Source organism: Scomber scombrus, chromosome 24, assembly GCF_963691925.1.
Source record: "Scomber scombrus chromosome 24, fScoSco1.1, whole genome shotgun sequence".
Taxonomy (NCBI): Eukaryota; Metazoa; Chordata; class Actinopteri; order Scombriformes; family Scombridae; genus Scomber; species Scomber scombrus.
This window is the reverse complement of record NC_084993.1, coordinates 8,935,847-8,962,526: the sequence shown is the minus strand read 5'-3', so window position 1 is coordinate 8,962,526 and position 26,680 is coordinate 8,935,847. Positions and strand designations below refer to the sequence as shown.

The window sequence follows — 26,680 nt, the reverse complement described above, 5'->3', positions numbered from 1 at the left end:
TCTGGTATGGATGAGTATTGTAATTTTTTTGTAATGCTATACTTTTGTGCAAACCTTACTTTGAGGAATACAAACACATTTTTCTACAAATCCATTACAAAAACAACCCTACAAATGTGATCTGAAGTAAAGGTTCCATCGTTTCACACACAAAGCAAGCAGTAGATGTACATAGAGGGATGTGGATGGCACTAACGTTTTGTCTTTGTGTGTTGAGACGCAAGCGGTGAGCCTGGCGAGCTGATTGGCTGAGCACAGCATGGCTTCCAAAGAGGAAAGCTGCTGTTTTTATGTCTCGATAAACAGGGGTGCTCTCAATCAGGGATTAGATTCACACTGGGCATTATGGCGTTATCCCTTCATTTTACAGGTTTGTGTCTGTGTGTATGTGTGCATACATCCTCACATGCCATATCTTACATAATACATGTACTATACTAGTAGTGAAGCAGAAATACAAGGGTACACGGTACAATTCCTGTTTAACTCGATGTACAACAAGTGCAAGTGTGTTTTTGATGTGTGTATACATGTGTTGACTTGCATTCCTGGCAGCTTTATGTTCCCAAAGGCTATGTGTCAGTACCTGACTCTGCAGCTGCCTGTGTGTATGCACTGTAGTGGGAGAAGACTGTCTCGCTTGTGGATGTTAGCTAATGGCGTTGCGGGAAGATGCACAGCAACAATGGAGCCTCCCGCTCCTCTTTCTGCCCCCGCACACACACACATACGCTTCCATTGTGGGGTAATCTCACACTGCCCAGATAAGTGGGTCACTATTTATGCAAGCAGCATATGTTTGTGTGTGTGTTCACAAATACAATATTTTTATATTTGCAGCTCTGCAGGGTCGATATGTGGAGGTAATATTTGCAGGTAGTGTGTGTGAGGGTGTGTGAGCGTTATAATGCATTTATTTACTCTGTGTGTGACAGGGGGTCCACTGGGGAGATGGGTGTGTAGGGCTGGGAGGGGCGGGGGGTTGCTAAGTAGCGGGCTGGTGGGCGGGAGCTTTTTAACCATTAGTACTGGTGACACAATGAAAGTGACAAGCCAGAAGGACCTAATTGCACCCTTCTTGTCTTTAGCGATTTGGGGCAATTTTTCTTTCCCACCCCTCGAGTGTGTTTGAGCGTCTTGCAACAGTTTGAGGCTTTTTCGTTCTTTCCTTCTCTCCACATTTGTCTCTCCCTTCTTTGTTTTTATACCTTTGCCCCGGGGTTGTTGATTTTGCCGACTTAAATATAGAGCCTCGTCTGACACAGGGCAGGGATGGAGGGAGGGGGAGGGAGAGGTAGATAGATAGAAATATACATAGACAGAGTGAAGGAAGGACAGCGGCGCGTGGTCTGGAGCTCAGCGTCCGGCGCTCTTTCTCTCTTCGCTGTCAGCAAAGGTGATGGATGGCGGCTTTAGATTGTTTTGCTAATTGACGACGGGCCTCCTTGCATTTGCCGGCTGGCTAGTGTTTGTTTTTTTAGTGTCCGTGTAAAACCAGGAAACTGTTAATTTGTCACAGCAGCTATATTCACCTTGTTGACTCCTTTCTTTTTTTGTCTTTCTCTTTTACAGGAAATCAACCATGTACTGAAAGGAGCTGTGGAAAGACTGCACACAGACGACAACCCCGCCAGCATGAGCCGGGTTAACTTCAGGTAAGTGTGTGTGTGTGTGCAGGTGTGTATATGGCAGCGGACATGTCATAGATCATAGTGTGGTGCAGTGATGGAGACTAGGATTAACACTCCAGTCTTTGTTTGACATCCTGACAGACTGACTGGATTAAACAGTCTCATGGATGTGTGTGTGTGTCCCATTATGAGGTGTGTGGGATAGTCTGTTATTTGTCAGCTGGAAAGAGAGGTGAGTTTTGTCCAAGAGTAAGAGGGGAATTACTCCTCATCTTTCTCTCCTGTGATCAGACATGATGAGTAGTTTTTACTCTCATTATTGCCATTTGTGCCTTGTAGTGTATGACCACAAGGGAACCAGATTTCATTTAAAAACGTTCACAGTTCTTTCCATAAAATGTACAGACTAAAAACGAGAATCAATGACATCAACAAGATGGCCAAAAGAAAAAATAAGCAAAAATGTCTTCCATATTTTCTGAAAGATCTAAGTACATAGAATTTAGAACATAGCTCAATTTAAATCAGTGGAGAACAGCTATGTGTTTGGTTTAGATAAGTGATGATTTAGTGATTAAGAACAAAATTCAGTGTTTACAAAAGTCATCACAAACCTTGCAACTTTTCACATCAAATCTTTCCTTATTATCTAATACAGTAGCTCTGATTATGACAACATGCTGTATTGTAGTGCCATATTTGATACCAATAACAAACTATCAAGTCAGATAAATAGAAGAAGTACAAAAACAGTTTTATGACTGGGGTTCATGTCATCTACAAGGGAGGACTCTTAAATGCTCACAAGCCATTGAAGCACAGGAGTAGTTACTGGGTTTGCTGCTAGGTAGTGTCTGCCTACAGCTCACTCAAACTAACATTGGGGCTGAAAGGGAGAAGATTCACCACTGTGGAAGAAATCCAGGATGCTGAGAACACATGAGTTTAAAAGATGTCTACAGCACATCTTTCCAGGAATGGAAGAAGTGCTGGGACTAGTTTATAACATCTCAATGAGAGTACTTTGAAAAGTAATTCTGAAAGATTTATAATGATAGTTTTTATTTAACAATGTCAGGAATTTCTGGGTCCCCCTTGTATGTATTAGATGTGAGACAAAATGTCAACATTTCCCTCAAGCGCAAGGTGATATCTTCAAATGTCTTATTTTGTACTGAAATAGTCTGAAACTCAAATATTCAATTTACAATGAAGATAAATCCTCACATTAGAAAAACTGAAATCAGAAAAGTTTGGCTTGATAACTGACTTTGATAGGGATTTTCAATTAATTTTCTGTCAATCAACTATTCAATTCATGGCTTCAGCTCTACCAAAGGATATTGTAGATGTGGCTGTCATTTATTTAACTTGTGAGCTGAGTAATATCTGTGCTGTTTTTTCTATGAACAGCATCAAATACAAACTGAAGGCTGGCCTGTTGAAGCTTGACTCACTTCTCGTGTGTGCGTGCACGTGCACATATGTGTACAGGTGAATGAGCGCGTTGTACGTGGGCGGGCACAAACACCTCACCATGGCAACCTCCACCTTTTTTGTTTCTGGGCATGGCACTCGCAGACCTCTGGCATGATAGGAGTTTTATCTTCATTTCCCCAGGCTGTCAGTCAGGCGGTAGCCATGGCAACAATTAACCCCTGCCATCCCAGCCCTTCACCTGTCTCGTCCAGCAAGCCTGTGACAAGAGCACCGATAATTTTGCGTCGTCCTCTGCAGCCGACTGGATTTTTAAATTAGAAAAATAGTTCTCTCTAGAATAACTGCGGGCGCTCAGGAGAAGACTTGGCTTAGAGTGACAGATGGTGATTTTTCAGCATTTTACAGTACAGTGGTGTCTTGACAGCACTATGATACAATAGAGGCACGGCTCTCACAGATAGTTTGCCATGGTAACAGATGGTTGGCAGTTGAGGAAGCCACGGTGAGCGAGCGAGGGCACATTTTCAGCGAGTCCCGGCCGCGAGTTTGTTAGGCACTCGGCCTCCGTTGATGTAGGGGAAGTCAACCAAGAGTGGGAGCTCCATCTGTCTCACTCCTTGTTGCTCTTTTCATCCGTCCCACTGTCCCTCGCCTCTCTCTCCCCCCAGTGGAGTGACTGTGTTTGTTTGTGTTTGTGTCAGTGGGATGCTAAAATGGGTGAGCAGAGCTATTCTGCATATTAGCGTGCGGCTCTAACAAGCTGCGGCTGCCTCTGATGAGCTTGTTTGTGTTTCTGTTTGTTTTTTAGATGAATGTAAATGGGCTGAAGCTGTGTGTGTGTTTGTGTGTGTTGTGTGTGTGTTGTGTGTGTTGTGTGTGTGTTGTGTGTGTGTGTGTGTGTGTGTGTGTGTGTGTGTGTGTGTGTGTGTGTGTGTGTGTGTGTGTGTGTGTGTGTGTGTGTGTGTGTGTGTGTGTGTGTGTGTGTTCGTGTTCACACCACCCACACTGTGTGAATATACATCATTCAGAGCCAGGTTTGTACCTGTGTGTATCCTGTCCTGGTCTGATTGTTTACAGTCACTTAAAGTGAATTCAAAGAGTTTTGTGTGTGTGTGTAGTCCATGGCTTGTGCACACATGTAATTTAGATGTAACTGTGTTCTCTAATAGATGTAAATTTGATGCATGTGTGTATCTGTGAATTCAATTTAGAGGAATGTGACTGATGGTGTTTGTGAGGATGCAATAGATGTAGCAATAACAATGCAAATTGGGTGTGTGCGTGTGTACAGTACATGTGTGACCCTGGCAGAGGTTAACGAAAGGCGGTTGACAGTGACAGAAGAGTGCGTTATAATGATCCCAGCTAGTCCTTGGGCTCGTGCAGACTGCGCTTTACATAGCACATAAACCCTGAACTTGAGTCCTTTTGTTCTCAGACTTGCTTCCTTGTTTTTAACCCCAGTGAGACACCTCATCACATCTTTCCCTTCTTGCATTGTAGCTTTTCTAAAAGCTATGCTGGCAAGCTCCGGAGAAAAAATCCCCTCACATTTTTGGCCTCCATCTGAGATTGCTATTTTTTTGTGACTCCTCTCATTCAATTCATAGGATGAAAGAATGTCTTAGACGGGATCTGAAAATGCAAGAATGAGAAACATTCTTTAGAGGCCAATTTTTAAAAATGGATCTCTGTAAAGATGAAGTGGCTGGTTGGCATGTAGATCAAGATGTCTGCTGAACCACAACAAAGCCTTCACAGTGACACATGTCCATCAGCCCTGTAAGTAGTGTCACTGGATTTTTAGCGCTTGCTCCCATGGTGGTTGAATGTATTTATTGTAAGTAACTCTGGACAAAACCAACTAAATTAAAGCAATGTATTATTCACTCTTAATATTATTTTTTTCTTTTATAGTAATGAGCATCAATATTTTTAATCAAGGCAAAGTGAGGCTGATGTATTTTCTTCTGTACAATCAAAACATGACTTTTAAAAGTAGCAGATTTTTCTTACTCCTGGTAGCTGTTTTCACTTCCTTTGAACTATCTGAAAGTTTTCTTTGGCAGCTTATACGTTTTTATTGCTCATAACACAAACATTACTGTACATTACATCAATTTGACAGACACTGTTGTCCAAAGGGACTTAGAATATTTCCCTAAACACATTGGTAGCAATATAGGTCATAGTGTTGTAAAAGTAAAAGGACACTTCAAAATGATCCCAATGCAGATTATAACTAACCATATTTAGTCAATCTCAATATTTCTTCATGAGTCTCCATAGCAAAGGCAAAAACATGAATACTTTTAGCTACAGTATGCTATTAGTAGATAATTCAAATATGTCAAGTTCAGTTCAATGATTTTTACAGTAATTTCTCAGTTAACAGCGCTTAAAACTTAAAGAACACACGCACTATGTACTAGTATATAACTTTAATGATAACAGAAACGATCTGTAGTTGTAGTATTAACAAACGATGATGGTGGTCTCCTGTGTTCTTTTTCTACGACGCCTCCATCATGCTGGTCCCTTCTCTTAACTATCCAATATCAAAAGCAGCCTCTCTTCTTCTTTATCTCTAGTTGTGTTGTCCTTGTTTATGTGCTGTTAAAAGCCAGAGTTCAGACTTCCACAGAGATTATTAGAGAAGCTCGTTCTGTTTCATCTCTGTCTGCCTTTCTCTTTTATCTCACGCTCTCTTCTTCTTCTTTTTTTTTGTCCACCGGCTAGATTGGGTAGTTTGAGAAGCAGGTAGATAAAGGGTGAAGTAACCACCTGTGTCCCAGTCACACACAGAGAGATACACACACTCACATTTTTCTGATGTTTGGCAGGACTACCTGTAAGCTAATTTGTATCCCTATCTGTGTAGCCCGGAGGAAAATGCAAATTGATTTTGAAGTGCTTGCACATAGAAAGGTTGGTAGAGTGTGTGTAAAGCTGTGTATGACAGTATCTGTGTGTTTATGATTTTCTGCACAACATTGTGTAGTCCTTTTTTATAATAACTTTTCAGATGTCTCTATGTGTGTATTTGATGCTAACTTTGTATTTTGTTGGCAGCACCCACACAAGGACAGTGGAATTTCAATGCAACCGGGGGCCTCTGGGTATCCATGTCGTCCCCTACTGCTCCTCTCTTAGTGGACGGTAAGCATACACACAGATACACACACTATTCCCCCCAAACCCACTTGTAATCAATCGAGACATTCTTACAGAAATGAAGATGGCAATATTGACTCATAGAAATGCATAAAAACATTCAAGTGCTGGCATGTAATCATATATATGTTTACCTGCTCTCAAGGATGCTGGGCCTCCTCATTAAAGGCATTGAGGAAAATAGTCGCTCCAAGAGAGAGAATCTCTTCCAGCAGGACGAGTGTATCGTCAAAATCAACGACACAACACTCCTGGACAAGACCTTTGCACAGTAAGTACTCTGAGGCCTGGATTAGCAGGAAGGTGTGTCTGTGTACGCCTGTAAATAAGTTTCATGGATTTAATAGCAAAACATAAACAGATTCAAAGAGACTAGTATGGCTATTGTTTGATAGCATTTTGTCAAAACTGAGGCCAGCATTAAATCACACATTTACTCAATGAGGCTGCAACTTATTTTTTTATAAATGAATCAATCAGTTGTTTTCTGGATTGATCGATAGTAGTTTGGTCTTTAAAATGTCAGAAAATGGTGAAAAATGTCAGTTGTCATTTCCCAAAGCCCAAGATGCGACCTCAAATGTCTTGTTTTGTTCTGACCAACAGTCCATAACCCCAAAGATACGAGAAAATATTCATGTTTGAGAAGGTGAAGCGAGAGAATTTTTGCCCTTTTTCTTAAGAAAAGACTGATTGATTATCAAAATAGTTAGCAAATGATTTCCTATAGATTGATTATTAAAATTAATCAAGTACTTGTTGCAGCTCTAAACTATTTAAAAGTTCCAGTGGTCTTTATAAACATGGCAGAAACACTTTCAGCTTCATCTTATGGTCTTCTGGTAGCATCAGTAAGTCTGATGACAGACACTGAGACAATAGAGAGCCAAAGTCATGCTAATAAGATGTATTCCTTTTCTTTGAAAGGAAACGGTGCGCAACCTGCCGACATTTTTACTTTAAAAAACTACTAAAATATTTGTAAGCATAGTTTCTAATACATTTTCTGTTCTGTTCATCATCTAATCGTTGCAGCTCTAGTTTAAAACAAACAATTAGGACTGTTCCTGATGAATGAGTCACTGCTTGACTGTGGTCCAACACAGAAAAGGGTGAATGATAGTTCAGTTTCTGTTCTCTCACTGATACTCCCCTTGGAGAAATGGTGTTCTCTAAGAATACAGATCTTGCATCAGGCTACCCTCAGCGTATTACAATTTGAGTCTGTTTGACAAAGACCTGAGCAAACCCACTCACCCACACAGCAGGGACAGCAGCAGGTGACAGCTGGCAACGGCCTAAAGACAGTCAGACATAGTAATGACTTGGTGTGAAAGATAAACTGCAAAGAAGTCAGCCCATTTCAAGTGCAGATTCACAGATTTATTTATATTCTACAAACCTGTGAATCGAGCCTTTGGTCTCACTTCAGCATGCTGAAAACTGATGATGTGCTCAGAGAATCTTGAAGGGAATTTTAGCACAACTTAAAAACTTAACCCAATGCATTTATGACATGATAGTATTAAGAGAAGGCCACTCAGGCCAAAATGTCACCATGGCGATGGAACATGCACAAAAGTCAAAGTAACTTTTCTCCTCAAAGGCAAGACATACAGTAAAACTACAGTTTTTGTGTAGAATAGAGAAAACACTAAGCTGGCAAATCAGAGGGTTTGTTAATCAACCATCTGATAAAGTCGTCCTTGGAAACTGTTTAGAAAAGGGCAGCAGGCACTCTAAAAAAAAAAATTGGCAGGTGATTGGATGGACCATCTGTCTATCACTGTCTCACCTTTCCAAGCAGCTGGATTCACAAGATCATGCGAGAATCCTCATGGGCTGCCCATTGGTCTGAACCGCCAGTGGTTTCAAAGCAATTATTCAAGTTAAACAATACAAATTTAAATTATGTGATTGAAATTCAGTTTTTAAATGCAATTATTCAAGTTGGGAAATTCATATTAAAATATGAGATGATTCAAATTCTTTTGACTTATATCTGCCCATACATAGACTCCACATCAATGACCTTTGACCCAGTTGCAGGCGATACCGTGTCAGACATCTGGTGTTGTCTGTCTGTCTCTTGACTGACTTAATTTAGCATCTGCATATCTGCTGTGTGGTTGAAAGCTCTGGAAAAAGGTAGTCAGTGGAAATAACGGCTAGCCTCATTTTTCATGGCCTACCTCCTCCAAATGTGCGGTTATTATCCGGACTATTAAGTATGATCAAATATTGATGTTTTACTGCATGTATTAATGTTTAATTGGGAGATTTTCCTGAAATATCCATCAGAAAAGACTGTTTGTTTTAGAAACCAAAAAAACACAATCCACTCATGGTGATAAAGTGATGTTAGACAACGGTGGTTCTTCTTTTCAGACACTAGACTTGAAGAAAGCCTAGTAACCAAACAATGGCAGAGCTTCATTTTGACATTTCAGCAAGTTACTTAATTACAAGTTAACAATATTATCTGTCAGTGGTGATGTGTATCATTTCAACTGATACAAGTGGCAGCCAGCAGCACCAGCAGCTCTGGTCTTTGCTAATGCATACAAACAATATGAAAAGTGATGAGATAAAAGATGCGATAAGAGATTTGTTAGCCACCGAAAATCAAAACAGAACCAGCTATTGGAACCCAACACCGGAGAAGAGCGTCTTCATTTCCTTATGCGTCTGTCGGGATGTGATTAGGAACTAAAACAAAAGCTCCAAAAACTGAAAAATAAAGTCTCCTTTGTTTTTGTATCTATGCGTGTGTGTGTGTGTGTGTGTGTGTGTATACTCCCACTCACCCACCACCACTGCAGCAAGATACCTCACTTGTCACTCAGTTTGCATCCTCTATCAGCCAAAGACAAATCCCCCTCATTCCCTGCCTGCGTTATCTCACCACATCTTCTCTCACAAAAGAATGCATGTCTCTCTTTCTCTCTCTCTTTCTTCCTAATTCTTTCCTCTCTCCAGCACACAAACACCTACAGCCTCCTGTCCCTGTTCTTTCTCTATTTTCTGCATCCTCTCTGTGTGGCAGAGCTGAATGGGTCCATTTAACTGCGTCCCGCTGTGTCGTGTTATGTGGACGTTGTGCTGATAATAGTCTATTAAAGCTGCAATAGGAGCCTGCTGTAAGGTCTCCCACATCTGATAGGGACCAGAGTGTCCCAAACCAGCTGGAGGAGTCACTATGTGCTTGATCCAAATTGAAATACAGCTCCATTAAAGACACCCAAGCCTCATTCACCCTCTTCATTCTCTTTTTTTTTTATAGCAACTTTTCCCCTCCGTGTTTCTCTTGACTTTTGTGGTGTCTTGCTGTTTTACAGTTTCTTAGTGTTTCAAAAACTGGTGAACTGGTTGGTGTGGTGATGGCTCCAGTTAAGATGGCTTTTCATTATTTCCAAACACACATTTACAATAAATGCAGCTCAAAGTGCTTTACAAAAAATGAAATTACATACACCAAGTGCTTCATTTAAAAGGGACATAAACATCTAAAGCCCAGAATGTGTATATATATACCCTATCACGCTGCTAAACCCCATTTCTCCTCTTCCTCTAGGTCACAGGAAGTGTTCCGGCTGGCCATGTCCTCCTCTTTTGTGCATCTTGAGGTTGTCCCTGTTGCCAACAAGCCACGCTACGAGAAGAGCCTGATAGGTCAGCTTTTCTCCGGCAACGGTAAAGAGTCTGCGTTGAAAGCAAAGAGTCCAATGGTGGTCCGTGCTAAAACCGACCAGTCCAATCAGCCAGAACAACTCAGACAAGACTCCAAATCAAACGCCAGACTAGAAGTGAGGCGACCGGACACGCGTGCCAAGACCCCAGAGCCAGCTGCTGTTAACCCACCACCAGTGGAGCCCCAGCCTGGGTATGGCTCCTTGGAGAGAGTCTCTCCCACACCTCCTGCCATGGCAGCAAGCTCCTCCCCGACACCTAGGACCCGAAGCCAGAGCCCACTGACCAGTAGGAGCCCTGTTGTACCTGGCCTGGCCAACCTCACCAGCAAGAAGGGTGGCAAAAGGATCAAAATTGATCTAAAGAAAGGTAAATATTCAGCTGAATACCCATTTAGTTTCCAATTACAACAGTCAGCCAACATTGGGTGAAAGTTGAAGAGAAACTGCACAGATTTTTACACATCAAAGACTCTTTTTAGAGCTTCACTCACAAGTCAAGATACGCTTGTTCCTTGAAGTTCTGCAAATTTATAAAAGCAATATTAAAACATTGGAATATAGCTTTAAATTAATAATGATGTATAGCTGTTTATCATTGATTAACACATTGGAACTGTTTTCATGTGTCTAAATGTTTTCCTATTGCTTGGGTGGTGGATTAGATAGATGAGGATTTTTTGACCTTTTGATTTTCTAAATTTCCACAAAACAATGTTTATGTAGTAAAAACTAAAATATGCATTTGCATCTGCGTAAATGATGAAAAGGATTGGTGGCAAGAATCAAGATAATCCACATGGTGTTTGCAGGAAATCCATATAGGTCTTATCAGGCAAGATGTTAATCTGATGTAATAACTGGTGAACACAGCTAACTTATAAGTCCTGGATGTTGTATTTTCCCACCAGCACATTGACATTAAATTAATTAATTAGATTTATTTAAGTCAGATGTTTCCCTCTCTGGACCACTAAAAGATGATTGTTTATACTGAAACTAACTTTTTACTATGAAGATTTTATCTTACATAACCTTACATACAGTTTGGTTGTTTTGCTTTTAGATTTGAACCCAGACCGAATCAGTGTGGCTGCCAAGCAGATTTATCTCTTCTCTCTCTTAAACACATCAGTGCTGGAGCGCTGATGTGTTGATAGCATGGGAATAGGTTCTTAGGAGTGTGAATAGGCTCTGTTCTAGCAACCTGTAGTGTTATGGGGCATTGAAAGGATAGCTGTAATTGGGCTACACACAAACACACACACTACAGGTACCCAGAGAAAGCAAAAAAGATATCCAGATTAAAGGATAGAAGAAATTGGGCTCCACACTCTTGAGCTCCAGCTCAAAGCCCTATTCACAACTGTTTTATTGTTAGTTTCTTTCTTTTCCCAGCACCTTTTCATCCCTCCCATTTTCTTTTACTTTTCCCTCCATCCTTCTTTTGTTTGACTTCCTTTCCCCCCCATCTCCCTCTATCCCTTTCACCTGATGCAAGATCAGAGCAGAGGATATTATGGGGTTTCTAACACCTTCTCCCTTGGCAACAAGCTCTTTCTCTCTGTGATTGACAGGCGGTGAGGTTTAGGCGCTAATGTAGGGCAGGCAGAGGCTTAGCTTAGAGACCAGATAGCATCGCTCACCGCCTTTAGTATGCCACGCCGGCTTTGCTCTCCAATGCTCACACACAAGCACACACACACAGAGCGTGGCACATTTCACTCATGGCTTGGGGCTTGTGAGGCCGTGAAAGAGGGAGAGGGTGGAGGCTCTGGGGGTTGATGGCTCATGTATGTGTGTGGCCTCAGATACACACACACACACAAACTTACACACACACACACTTGTAAATGTATACACACAGATAAACACAGGCTCACACACACAAGGCAAATCTTTGTGGAAATCACGTTGCATCCCCAGGGAGGGAAGCTTGAGAAGGGAATTATATCTTTCAGGTTCCTCTCTCTCTCTCTCTCTCTCTCTCTCTCTCTCTCTCTCTCTCTCTCTCTCTCTCTCTTCCCTCCATCCCCACCTTCCTCCCATCTTTTCCCTCTACCTCCCTTCATCAGCCACCGTTCGGCCTGCTCACACGTGAAATTAAAGGCAGAGTCTGTCTAATCCGGCTAGGAGAGAAGCCTTCTCCCGGCGGCTCTGAGGCTGAGCCAAGCAACAAACCCCCAAAGGGAAAACAGGCACTTAAACAGTAGTTAATGTGGAGGAAGATGCTAAAATTGGGGATTGGGTTCAGCAGGACTCAAGAGGAGTAGAGAGGGAAAAGTCTGTGGTGAGTGAAGAAGGAGAAAAGTGACAGAATAGGGAGATGAGTTGGGAAATTCAATTAAAAGGAAATTAAAAAGTCATAAAATTCATAATTAAGTCTCGTCTGCAGGGGGATTGATGTCCCTAATGCACACCGTGACGCAGGCTGCTTTCTTTCCCGCAGGCACAGAAGGTCTGGGCTTCACCGTGGTAACCCGGGACTCCTCTGTCCACGGGCCAGGACCAATCCTGGTGAAGAACATCCTGCAGCGCGGTGCAGCCGTCAAAGATGGCCGCCTGCAGCCCGGAGATCGCATCCTGGAGGTAAGACAGATCTCAGCCTGTGAATCTCCCGCAGAGTAGAAAACCAACAGTCTCAACAGTAGCAGTAACAGGAACATCATCATTAGTGGAACAAATTAAGCTCTATGGTGCTCCTGCTGGTTAAACTGTCCACATACAGTCACATTTTAGGATGACTTTGATATCTTCTATATTGTTTCCAATGCTGTTCTAGACAAAGATCTCTCTGCATCTGACTGTGATTTTGGTCCCTGTCTTATTTGTAGTATTATGTAACCATCCAGGTTGTTTTTGTTTTACCAAGATATATGAGAGCTCAAAGATTTCTGCCTCCACCTTAATACAGTGGTGCTGGTTTCTGGAATAATGTGCAATCGAGGTCCTCAGCTGGACTAGAACAGTTTTCAGTGAAACTATTTTCTACCTGAGAAATGGTCCCTATCAAGATTATGGTGGAGGTAGAAAGAGATGAATTGCAAAACAGTCGGTAGAGGTAAGTGAGAAAATGCCTTTATTTTGGTAATTTGGGTGAATCAACCCCAAGCGTCTACATCTGATCCCCTGCTCATGCAGTTCGATACGTGTTAGTGGAGCATTGCCAGTGGATAATACACTCCTCTTTAATCTACTCCTGTGTGTTTTTTTTGTGTGTGTGTGTGTGTAGGTGAACGGGGTAGACATGACAGGCCGTAGCCAGGAGGAACTCGTGGCCATGCTGCGCAGCACCAAACAGGGAGAGAGTGTGTGTGTGGTGGTGGCTCGGCAGGAGGACATCTTCCTACCTAGGGAACTGGTAAGAGAGCGTGAATACACAAAAACACAGCATACGTGTCCTCACACAGTGTCCTTTCTCTCTTCTCCTTGGGTTTTTCAGGCATTTTTTCCTGCTTCTATTTATCATTTGTCTCCCCAGGTGGTCTTCATTTTTGCTCTTTTTTTCCTCCTCTCTTGTGCCTCCTCTTCACACCCTTTCTTACACTTTTTAAAAAAACATTTCCTGCACATTGTGTCAGTTTCATTTTAGTCTCTTGTAGAACAAACCCCTTTTCTGTCGATGCCCTTTTGGCCCATAAACACCCCACATGGACACACACCCAGCGCACGCTCCGGCCTTCCTTTTCCCCCTCTGGTTTGTTGACACAGCGATGCCAGAGGAAGTCACACACACGAGCCGCAGTGGCCCCGCAGGAAACGTGTGAGCATGTCAGCGCATATCGACACGCTGCGGGTGTTAAGTGACCGTTTACCTGCAGCAGCCGACGGGGGTCATAGGTCACCATCGAGGCTGCGGAGCTGACACAGTTTGACTGCGCCTCACAGGGGACATTTTATCAATAAACACACCCTTTTAAACATACATACACACAGCCAGGTGGCTCCTTGAAAGTCACCCGCTCTCTGTAAATGATGTTTTTTTTGCCCGTGCGCTTCTATTGTCTCCCCTCTGTCCTCTGTGGTTATTCTGATTATTCCCTCTCCGTTACTTCAAAGAGCTGCGAGAAAGACGCGCAGGGCTTTGTAGTGACTGATGCATATTCACACCTAGAGTGGCTTCACACACACATACAAGTACAAAAACTCTTAAACACCCCAGCTCTTGATACAAACTTGAACACGAGTGCTCACACACATGCATACACATGCGTGCACAGACGAAAGCATCACACAATCTTTAAACAGCCAAGTTACTGCTTCCGAAAATAGTTTGCCCTCATTAATGGCCCAGCAGTCTTGGCATAACAAGTGCACTTTGAAGAGCCTCTACAGTCTTCATCTAACAGTTGCTTGTATTTGTGCATTAGAGAGAGACTTAAAGCGATGGGGGGGGGGGGGGGGGGGGGGGGGGAGAATGGCAGAATGAGAGAGAGCCTTCACTCCTGTCTCTATCAAGGCTGTTGAAGTTGCTGGTGCCCCCGTGAGACCTGGTTCTTATCTCCAGCACAGTCCTCCACCTCAAAGCCAGTTTGATGTCCTCTAAGCAAACACACACACACACACACACACTCTCGCTTATTTACAGACGCACATATAACACCACACTCATGCACTCTGGAGAGTCTGTGTCATTGATTTCAGATATGCCAGCCCTTAAACATAAATCCACAGATGCAATAGCCGCAATAGACAAAAAGTTCATCATTAAAAGTAGCTGAATAATCACATGCAAACACAAAAGCACATACTGTACTTAGCATAAAGTGCAATGATATACTGTAACTGCTTCCCAGTCTACAGTAAACACAAACACCATCCCAACTTTATGCAATCCACATCCTCCAAAATACTTACCAAGAAAGAACATTTTTCTCCCTTTTTTCTTTTCCCTTCTCTTTAATTGGTCGACTCTCTCAGCTGCTCTCAAGTAGTAAATTTAGTGGAAATCTATGTAAAGCACTAGCAAGGAGCGGCTCACAATGATTCGGTCCTGCAAAAACGTAATGATGATGGAGACAGCCGTCTGCTTCTGCTGTCGTACTAAAATGTTTGTGTGTAGATGTCTGTCTGCATGTCTGGCTTAGTGTGAGTGCCCCTGAATATTTATTAGTGTTTTATAGGCTGTAATACCTCATGTATTTACAGAACTATGGTCATATTTGTTAAAAAAAAAAAAAAAAAAAGATGCAAATCAGTAGTTCATTATCAGAGTTTTACATTCAGTAGCTGCTGGGATTAATTGGCTCAATTACAATGTAAGTTTTCCTTGACTAACCTCACTGTTGCTGCTATGGATCATTTATCTGCAGTATTAGTTTATTACATATATCAGAGTCTTATTTGGGTCTTCTGCTGGAACATTTTGGTTAATCTGAAAGCATTTAGATAATGATTGGTTGATTTAATAAAAACAACTAAACCAGATGAGAGAGATAGTTCCTTTTTTAGGACTGTTAATGAAGCATTTGTTTACCTGTTGAAATGTTCTTTATCCCTGACTATGCCTGCAGGTGGTGCAGTAGTAAAGACCCCCCTCCCTTTGCTGTGTGGTTTAATCCTGAAAAAGCCTCTCCTGCATGACACCTGTCTGAGTATTTGGACCCACGGACCACCTACAAAACGTTTATTTACATGCACTTAACTAACCTGCTTAGTCCGCAATCTGAAAAAAACAGAAATGGGTTCAGGGATTACCAGAAAAGTGGCTGACAGAACTTTATTTTGGCAGGATAAACCTTATTTCTTGGTCAGGACTTTTACATGTGGGTATGTGCATGACAAAGACTTCAGACAGGATAAGTGTAGCTTTTGCAGCCGTACTTTTGGATGAAAGGGGAAAATCATGACTAAAAGCAGTGAACTTGTGTCCAAATTGAATAATCTAAAATTGTAATTGACTCTGAGTTGGCTAAACAGCTTAACAGCAGACTATTTGTAAAATTCAGACACAATTGCACTGTAAGGAAAAACTGTGCTCCCACTACTGAGCCTGTTCTCTCAAAGTGCTGTTACTCTGACAGAATAATAAAAAAAGAAACCCTGCAGGCTGCACTATTACATCCAAAGTATGACAGCAACCATGGCTTAAAAATAAGGTAGTGGGAAGGGGAGAAATCTCATTACTGACGAGTTGCATGTAAACAAGGGTTTTACACTGACCACTTTCCTGTCTTCAACCATTTCTCCCACTAACCCAGTATCTTGTGAGCATGTAAAGTTAGTGAGCGTGAAGTGCTCAACAGGTTTGAGCTTTCTTCTCCATTAAAGGCTACAGCAGTTGTTAATTAAGAGCTGTGTGCTTCTTCAAAGTGTCTCATCATGTAAGAGTAGGGTAATCATTGTCATTATAATCAGCCAGCTATATAACCATAATTTTGTGTCATGCACTTACATGTTCAGAGAATGTCCATTGCAGTTAATCCTGACAGCACACGACCTGACACCACTGAGCAGATAAATACGTCATAAGCCACTTTTTCAATTGAAAATACAAAGTGAAAGTTTGGTTCATATTATGATATTAATGCAATGCTTGGAAACAGCAGTTCCTTTAAGCTACATGGTAACATTAGTACAGCAGCATCCGCATAATGATTGTTAACATGCTGATGATGTGTAAAGTAATACTAATACTTGACTGAGAGGTCAGAGGTCAGATCAGCTAAATAACTGCTGGACCGGAGATGGTCGGCGTACACTGCTGACACAGCGGTTTGAGCCCAGGTCATCTGGTTAAAAGGCTCATTTCTCTACTTACTGCGCCACACAGCTGCCAAACTACAAGATTTATATTCTCTGCACCAGCATTCATATAATCTTTTTTTTTTTTTTCGTTTTTAAATCTCCTTTTGTTGAAGTAAAGTCGACTTTTAGAGGAACTAGCCGAACTGCTGATTGATTAGTTTCAATAGTGAGTATTGATGTTTCATGAGCAGCGTGTGGCTCTGTGAAAGCACTCGGCGGAGCCAGGAGGCATAGTGGTGCCTTTCAGTCAAAAGAATAACAAGAAAGCCTGTGAATTAGCCTCATTATTAGGATACAAAAGGACAGTGATTTTCTATCCTATCTCATGTACTCTCACACACACTCTAAGTAATTAAAAAGTAATAACTTCTAATCACAGTTTCATTCCTGTCAGCGTTTCAGCTTTTCCACTCAGGGCTCTCATTATTTTATGGGGTCTTGTTTTGTTTCAGGGCGGAGATTAGAGAGATGCTTTGTGATGTGGCGGGAGCGTGATACATGTATGTTTTTGCTCAAGTGAGTGGGGAGTGTGTGTCTGTAGTAGAATTATGAGTTTGCCAAGGACAGGATGGAGGGGTCACTCTGCACATGGTTGACCCTCAGTTGCCAGCAATCCTAGTTCAGTTCACAGGAAAAGGGGTCGTCAGGCAGAAAAGTGACTTTGCTGTGTTGTCTCCTCTGTCAGCGTGTCCTCTTTGTCCTCTTTCTATTTGTCCATCCACACTGCAAGTCTGTCCCTCTCTTCCTGTCGTCCGTCTTCCAGCCCGAGAACTTCTTTCACTTCTTTCTTTTTCAGTGTCCTCCCTCCCTCCCTCCCCCCCCCGCACACACCAAAATTATCCCTCAATCAGTTATTTTACTTTCCTCTCTCCTCATTGTGAGGTAAAGGTGTAAAACGGAGAAGAGGCAGACATTAAGGCGATTAATTGGCAGCTCCATCGTCGCCGTCGAGCGTGGCGAGATCTCATCTTAATTGAATGTCGCTCTCACCACTAATCCCACCGCTTTGAAACCCCCCATTTAGAAATCCTTGGCAACAAAAGGCTCTGTGTAATCGCTGTGTATCAACCCCCTCTCTTCAACCACCCACCCAGGGGAAAGAAAAAGCTCATTTTTGTCTCCTGATTTGGGTGTTGAAGAGGGTGGTCTCTCTCCTGGCTAAAAGCTTGTTAAAGAGCCATCGCTGAGGGCTAACCGGGGGGCTTGGGAGGGGTCGCCGAGTGGAGACAAGGGGTCTCTGACACCCTGGGGACCCAATCTGCCCCCAAGGAAAGGGCATTAAAGGGGATATTGGAGTGTGTGAGTGTGTGTGCCAGCTTTCGGACCACCACTGAGAGTCAGTCAGTCGTGTAAATAGATTTAAATCAGCAGTGAGCTACAATAAATAAACATTTGTGTGACTTCACATTTTAATAACTTTCAAATAACTTGATATCGTTGCTGAGCCCGCTGTGGTCTGATGTGGCCACCTTCACCTCGTGTGTTACTTCAGTAAGATCACAGAGGTATTTAGAACCTCCCAGGTTGCCACTCAAGTCTTCTCAAGTGTCTTTCAAGCAGGAAGTAGAGGATTGTCTTTGTAATTCCTCTGGTATTGAGTAACAGCTCTCTGAAATGTCTTTTTGATAAAAATAAGCCCAGACTGAAAAGTCTCTTATTAAATTGAAGTAGAAAATAGATTCCGTGACTTTTGAAGGAGAGATTTTGCTTGCTGTTATCATATGATGTGCACCACCAGCACGTCCTGGTTACATAGTGTATATAAAAACAAAAAAACAGGCCAGTAAAGTCTGTTGGTCTGCAGCAATACAAAAGGAAATTACAGCAATATGTTGAAACATTTTTAAGTGTCATTATCTTAAATTTTTCAGAATTTGGGTTTATTGTAGATGTTTTATGTTTGTCCACTATTCAAAATTCACTGTTTTTTAATGTTTTTCATTTTTTATTTTATTTAATCCTCCATTTAAACAAATAGTCTCATTGAGATAAAGATATCTTCAAGAAGGATATGTGCACACAACTCTTTATTCCCTTGAATGAGAACGTGTTCCCAAACATTTGACTGGTGCTGTTTAATTCCAGAAATAACACAAATAGTACACAACAAACCTGCAATTTACTTCGCTTTCACATCTGGAAAAACTGCTACCAGCAGCATTTAAAATGCTTGAGTATAATGTTTAAAATAGTTTTTGTTTCCTCTTTCCTTCCAACAATCATGGTTAGTGTCTTTTTAACCTTTATCTTGATATTTGATGACATGACTAATTTTTTCAAACCTTAACCAAATATTTTTGACTCTAAACTTGACCAAACCTCATCTATAGCTGTGGAAGATCAGAATACAGTTTTCTAAAAGTAGCAAGTCTTTAGTAAGGTACTGGCACTGGTTCCAGGATCTGTCAGGCTCTAATTATCAGGCACTCAGCTGTCACCTATTTAAGACCTAAACTGACTAAATACAAAGTGTCTGATCAGTGTTAAAGTACTTCAGGAATATCTTTACTTTGCTGTGTTGAGAGCCCTGACTCACACTTTTCTTTTCTCCTCTCCTGGCCTGAAGGCTTAAATCGGCTGTTGTTTTAATGAAGCACCTGGTAGAAGAAGCACAGAGCGGTGCTGACAGAGGATTTAGGGGCTGGATCCTGCACTGTAATAGCGAGGTGGTGGAGAATTTTTCAAAATGCTACTCTGGGACACATTTGACTCCCACATCCTTCGCCCTTGTGCCACAATGGGAGAGGAAATGTGAACATGGATTCCTGATTCAGTGGCGGGCGAGGTGCCTGATGTAAGGCTCTAGCAATCCCGGCGGGAGCACTCAGATCTTTTAAAGCTGTGACGACTGGTGTGGCTGCTATAATGTATATGCACATCCCTCCAAAATTCACTTTGACAGAGACAGAGTGATGGTTGTCTGTCTTAACCCCATCGCATTTCTTCATCATCTATCCCCGGATAAAATTCTGAGCTACTTTCAGTCTCACTTAAAGCAGAAAATAAAAAGATGTGTGAAGACATGCATGTAAACACATCCTCTTAACCTCTCATCTCTCCTCTGTAAAGGAAAAGAAGGCTCAGGGGTGAAGTGGCCCTCTTATTTTTCACAGGTGACTGAACCTGCCCCCACACCCCCTCCCTGCTCTCCATTTTCGCCATCCTCTAATAACAGACATTTTCTTTTTTTCTCTTTTGTTGCCTTTCTCTCTTCCCTCCCTTCTCATCCACTTCCCTGCAATCTAATTTTTTTGGAGCAATGCCGCCGCCACGGTCATTTTCTTCACATTAAATAGAAGTGGGTGAGCGGAAGGGGTGGGCGAAAGTTGCAGCGAGAGACCTGTAGAAAGTAGAGATGGGACGGGAGTCAGGGGAGAAGGAGGAGAAAGGAGGAGGAGGAGGGAGAGATGTACAGTAACACGGAGAGATTAGGAGGGAAGAGGATGAAATGTAAAGAGTGAGAAGGGGGGAGGGTTGTGAACGAGAGAAGCGGGTATACCTCAGGGATGGGTTATTACTTTTAAATGCTCCTCTGCGCCTCCATCCTCTCTTCCCCCTCTCCCTCCTCCTCTTCTCCCCCCCCCCTTCCTCCCCCACTGTGCTCCAGGAGGAGGTATGAAAAGGTTATTATGTTTCCTTTAGAAATGGCTCACACTCCGTCTGCGCCTTTCATCTCCAAATGGAATAACCTCTCTACAGTAGCTTTCTTCTTTTTCCTCACTACACCTTCATCTCTCTTTCCAGTACACAACACCTGCTCCTTTTTCTCCTTCTCCCTCTCTCTTACCATCTTTCTTTTTTTTTTCTTCCCCGCAGCCTTCTTCCCTCTGACTCTTTAATCCGTCTCTCTCTCTTCCTTCTCACTCCCTTTTTTTCCTCAGCTTTTGGTATTGGGTATAATCAGTGTGGTGTAGGAGCATGCAATATCAGTCAGTGCATTAGATATGGTGCTCCTACCTCAATCGTCTGCGATCATACACAGCGGTTATTATGTAAATCAGGTATTAGGTCTATGTCCTGTCTAGAATAGCAGCTTTTTACATCACGTCAAGAAAAAATCTGAACTCTGGTAAATGTCTTAAATATTCGTTTAAATTCTGTCTCCTCCCTTATTTTTTTGACCCCGTTTTTTTAGAAAGGTGAGGAAGCCAGCGGCATGGTGATGGAGGACGGCAGGGAGCAGCTAATGTACGAGGTCCCCCTCAATGAAAGTGGCTCAGCCGGCCTGGGGGTCAGCCTGAAGGGCAACAAGTCCAGAGAGACGGGAGAGGACCTGGGCATCTTCATCAAGTCCATCATCCATGGAGGGGCTGCTTATAAGGTAAAAAAGCTACATCTGCCCTCAGAAGCCATTTTTGGAGGCCTTCTGTGTCCTGGTCCATCCAGTGATTTTGAATGTAGTCCGTTTACTTCAAATCATCACATCACAGCTAATCTTTCAGCAAATGAGGCTACTGTGTTTTAGTCATTTAGGTATTTAAATGTACTTTTTGTGTATTTTTCTAAAGTTCCATTCATCGATTGGTTGACATTCATTAATATGATCTGACAATCTATAAACAGAGTCATCAAAGTTAATCATAACCTGGGTCTTATTTTTATAGTTGTAAGAATAACAACAACATTAATCATGAGTCATTAGTTAATTCTCGAGGTGTGGGAACATGGCGACATCACTAAAACAAGTACTAGACAGGGCAAGAGACTGACGTCTAGCTTCAACTTTGACCTCACATATTTAAATTAGTTGTGTGCACATTTTTCCTGTGTAATTTTGCATTAACATTTTAGGTGCTCACACTTTCAGTTTAAACTCTAAATAAAGTGGTTTATATAATCTGTCTTAGCTTTCGGTTTATAAAGAAAGCACATGCCAGCAGATCGGCTGAGAAGTGCTGCTTCACAAATGCAGGTATCAAAACCACAGGTGCTCTTTGGATCCAAGAACATATCATGAGATCAAAAAGAGAGAGAGAGACTCTGAGAGCGTACTCTGCTTTGTGATCAATAAGTCATAACCAAAAAATACCAAGGCACACTGCTTTGCAAAAATTAAAAAGCCTTTAAGAAATGGGCTCAGAGCCTACGCGTTTCAACTCCCAGTCTTCTTCAGCATGTGTAAAAAAAACAAGTGGCAGCTCACAGATAAAACCAGGCTGGTGTTAGCTGCCAGGCAATCAGAGTAGCTCTGGATAATTGACACAGGTGCAGTCAAGGAAGTGTGTACATAATTAGGTAAATTCTAACAAGGCATATAGTGATAGAGATATAATGATACAGTATAGATGATTCCTTGGTATATGTTCCAATACTTAAATGAAGTTGTAAGGACAGAATTGTAATAAAACAGAATTTTCCTTTACTTGGTCATTATTTTTGTGAGGTAAAGTGATGCAGAGATGCAGAAGGATAAAAACAAAAAGTAAACTCTTGCAGGTAGATGCTTTGAAAATGTGAACATGATATATGAAACCTGTCATTCCTGCATTTTAATATAAAGGTTTTTCTGTGTAGTCCCAAAATGCTTCATTAAGCTTTTACCCTCACAGAACCCTTTTGGTGCAGTAAAGAGTGCTTTAAAAATACATCAAAGATTAGAAATAAGAAGGAACGCTTTGAGAGCCACGCTGCTTTCTATATTCAGTGGTGTGTTTCTTACAGCTTGAACTGATCAGTTGAATCATAGTTTTATCTACGACCACCTCTTGAACCGAGAAGTGTTTTTTCTTTCGTGTGGTTTCTCTGTTTCTGGTTTTTGTTTTCTTTGATTGTCCTTCCTCTCTTTTACTCAGAGATAGCTCTACACCTCTTCTTTCTGATGTCTTCTGTTGTTTCCTCCCTTGCCCTCTTCCTTTGCTCCCTTTGTCTCATTTCCTGTCTTTCTCCGAGACCGCAGCCCCTCCCTCTGCTCGCCCTTTGACTCCCGTTGACTTCAAGTGGCCTCGCCACATCAGTGCCCCCGCCGTCTTATCTATATCAGTCAGCACTCACTTCAAGTTGTGAGTGCATCAGGAAAAAAAAACCCATCCCGTTTCAGCACTTTGGAGATTCCTCCACTTGGCCTCAATTTCTGGCCCCGCTCTCACATGTCAGAACTCCTCGTGCCCCTTGTCGCTGCTCCCAGATCTGCAACTGCACAGCGAGGAGGCACAGAGACGAGTGTGGCGTTGTAGATAAACTGCTGGTCTGGGATCAGGGCGGCCAGACAGCGGCTCCCTAAAGTGGCTTCAGAAGTAGTTTTCTTTTTTTCCCCACAACAGCTGCCAATGTGGATAGAGCTCCGACAGAATGGCCCAGTAAGATCTGCGGCTGGCTGCGAAACAGGTTTCTGGGACAAGATACCACATAAGAGGGAGGAAGACAGTAGCGAGGGAGGGAGGACGCCCATTGAAAGAAGACAGCGGGGTGAACGAGCGAGAAAAGAGAGGAAATATAAGAGGGATGAATAAGCGGTATCGAACAATAGAAAGATGGAAAGATGTGGAATAAGAGGAGAAAAAGAAAATTGAAAAGTGGAGACACTCAGCAGGAACACAATACATCAGGGTATGCATGTGTGTGTGTGTGTGTGTCTTCTCCTCGATGTTGATGCATGCTAATGAAAAGCAGCTAAGGGGCCTGATGAGACTTTGCAGTGCCAGGCCGATGCAAAGAAGGGAACCTGGGCGTCCCCAGAGTCTGTCTGACACACGCGCACACTCACACACACACACACGAACACACACACGAACACACACAATCACACAGCAGGAAAAAAAGGGAGGAGATGCGGAAGAGTCATGGAGAGATCTAACCTATTTCCATTAAAGAGTTTTTTGGCTGCTGTCAGGGCCCGGGGCCTCAATTATATTTAAAAAAAAAAAATCTTTGACTTTATCCCTGATCCTGTCATACGATCCCTTCAAAGACCACGCTAAAGAAAACAAATTAAATTTACATGCAGCGTGCTGCTGCTGCTTACATAGAGAATGAAGAAATTAATGGAGAATATCACAGAGACCCACTGATTTTGGCATAAACATCAATTTTTGATGACATCCTTGGATCTGATACGTCTGGGAAAATCTTTGTGTGTCCGTGTGCGTGTGTGTGGTGCCATCCCAGTCTCCATTCGAGGTCAGTCCAGACGGTGCCTTGTTAATGAGATGGGGTCAAAGGGCAATGGACCATTCATGACTCCGCACACAAGTGTGTGTCTCAAAGTGTCTTCATCTTTATTGTTCTTTTTTTCATTCTGCCCTCTCCAGTGCTTTCCTTATTTGATCCACTCTCTCTCTCTCTCTCTCTCTCTTTTTCTCTCTCTCTCTGTCTCACTAGTCCACTCGCTCTCCCTCCTTCTCTCCCTCCAGGGCACTATTCTGTGTTGCCTCTATACAAGAGGCTGCTATTTAAAACACTTAGAAGTGATTTAGTGCCCACGGAAGCTATTCCATTAGCTGCTCTATGTATTTATCATGGCTCTCCCACTCTCAGTAGATTGCTAACTCTACAATTTTCTTGCCTTCCCCCCTTTTCCATTTTCTACTCTATTTTCTCTCTCTCTCTGTCATCTATCTCTCGCGCTTTGTCTCACACACACACACACACACACACACACACACACACACACACACACACACACACACACACACACACACACACACACACACACACATTTCACACCTCTCCTAATTTCTCTTCTCTTAAAACTTTATTGGTCGCCAATTTTGTGTGTCGTCTTTTATATAATTTAAGTTTTGTGCTCTGGACTCTTTCTTTTTCTCCACTCTAGCAATTTAATGTAATTTATTACTTTTGAGACATTAGCATAAGTGACACGAACAAATGAGAACATCTTTAAAATGCCTTGCACCAGTTATTGCCGCATTTCTTGTACGACTACATTAAAATCTGCTGGGTTTCCACACAATGAACAGGAAGTATGAAGCCAAAACAGCGATGTGGCCTTTATTTGAAAACGGTGCATCAGTTTGATACTTACTAATCAAGGTCAGTTAAACTGAGTTTAGGTGGACTGTCTGCTGAAATAGTAATAATCATTTAAAGTCGTCTTCTGTCAACAGGATGGTCGTTTGAGTGTAAATGACCAGTTGATAGCGGTAAACGGCGAATCGCTGGTGGGACGCTCCAACCATGCAGCCATGGAGACGCTGAGGCGCTCCATGTCATCCGAGGGCAACGCCAGAGGCACCATCCAGCTCGTAGTGCTCCGAATCCCCAGACAGGCACAGCAGGTATCATTTGTATTACTCAATTCTTAACATACTGCAAACATTTTTTGGAATATCATTGGAATTTTGAGATGATTATTCCAGGCAGGGAACGCTTTATTGGCGTGTTTTGCAACATGTTTTGCATTTTGTTTGATGGTTACAACCCATCTGCAGTGGAAACCAGACTGCTGTTTAGGAAGACAACATCAACAGAAGTGACTGACAGTTTGAGGTCACAGAAGTGCTCAGGCTTAATTTTGGAACGTCTTGGAAAAGATTAGGAAGTCTGCATCTGTTTGCATTGAACTCACCACTGTGGCTTTTTTTTTTTACACTTAATGTACACAAAAACTTTCAAGTCTTTATGCTTTGCCTGTTATTTACTGCGGCTCTTTGCTTTTGAAGTTTTGGTGAATGTGGGGCAACACGTTCAAATTTTTTAGACTCCCAGAGTTTGGTGAGATGAATTTAGTTATATGAAACATTTAGGAATGCTTATGCATTATGAAATCCTCTGCACATCCTTATATATTCAAAGATTATTCATAAGTAGCTCCCACAGTCCTGACAGCGAAATCAATGACACATATCTTCTGCTTTAGGATCCTTTTTCTCCCCTGTTAAAATCATTTTAGGTTTACATAAAAGACATTCAACTGTATAGAGGCAGTCGTCCTATATGTGGGTTGAAATCAGGTTGAAGCTCTTCATAATTTCTTTACAAACATAGTTTAACCAATTTTAGAGTGATAAGCGGTTTTCAAAGAGCTCCCAGCTCTCACTATTGTTGTGAAGATTGTTAATGCAGTTTCTTCCTCCCACAATGTAAACACAGTTAGATAAAAATTAATGAAAACATCAGCATAAAAGCTCCCTTTGTGACAGTGACTGTCAGGCTGTGTAATTTGTTTGGGTGTTAAGTTCATAGCTTTTGCAAATCTATATTCTGTGTCAATTTTCTTAGAAAAAACATAAATTGAGTGGGAGATTTAACCGTTTAAAACATTAATTTTCCTCTTTAAAGGAGAAGCAGGTAAGAGCTCAGTTTTTCAGGAGCCCTCTGAGACATGTGGCTGTAATAAATACAACAATAATAACAGTTAAGCTCAATAATAACTCCATCAATAATTTTTATCCAATGCTGTAAGTTTTCTACTCTTTGAAATTATACACACTTTATATCTTGTTTTTACAGATGAGTAGTGCCAACCCTGCCACAAGCAACTCTGCAAATGTTACAGCCGCCCACCAACCCAACCCTCAAACTGGCTCCAACAATCAGGTACGAGCAGGTGACGCCTGCCACCAGCAGGAGCAGCCTCCTCCACCTCAGCGCTCCTCCTCCCTCCTGCCCATGCTGAGGAGGCGCGCATCCGAGCCGATGCCTCACAGCCATAGGCAGCGTTACACACAGAGGCCAGGGGACACGCACACCAGATACACCTATGGTTTTAACCAATGGGGGAGATGTAGCGGGTACACATTCGGCTTGGCGCAAAGGGACGCTGATATTGAGTACAGTCATGACGACAGGGGATACACACAAAGTGATGTGTACAGGCCGGGCATGAGGTATGAGTTTGGGCCCGTCTCTCACAGCCAGACACTGAGCTGCTTAAACACACAAACACAGGGAAACTTAAACAGGAATAGATACGAATATGGACACACGCGCAGCCGAACGCCCGCAGACACGCAAGGTCCCATGCCGCTCGATAACGCACTCAGTCACACGTTCGTCGACGCTCAGGGCAACACACACAGCCGCAAGCCCACGCACACTCGC

General features: G+C 42.4%; 1 protein-coding gene across 1 annotated transcript in view; it reads left to right on the top strand.

Moving 5' to 3' along the window:
• pard3ba (par-3 family cell polarity regulator beta a) overlaps window positions 1–26,680 on the top strand; it is a 156,936-nt gene that overhangs the window by 44,457 nt on the left and 85,799 nt on the right. Inside the window, exons 5-13 of the mRNA XM_062414870.1 lie at window positions 1,573–1,655; window positions 6,144–6,230; window positions 6,391–6,516; window positions 9,820–10,304; window positions 12,384–12,523; window positions 13,167–13,295; window positions 20,817–21,002; window positions 24,745–24,915; window positions 26,090–26,176. Coding sequence (XP_062270854.1) covers window positions 1,573–1,655; window positions 6,144–6,230; window positions 6,391–6,516; window positions 9,820–10,304; window positions 12,384–12,523; window positions 13,167–13,295; window positions 20,817–21,002; window positions 24,745–24,915; window positions 26,090–26,176 — 1,494 coding nt within the window. The remainder of the gene's footprint in view (window positions 1–1,572; window positions 1,656–6,143; window positions 6,231–6,390; window positions 6,517–9,819; window positions 10,305–12,383; window positions 12,524–13,166; window positions 13,296–20,816; window positions 21,003–24,744; window positions 24,916–26,089; window positions 26,177–26,680) is intronic.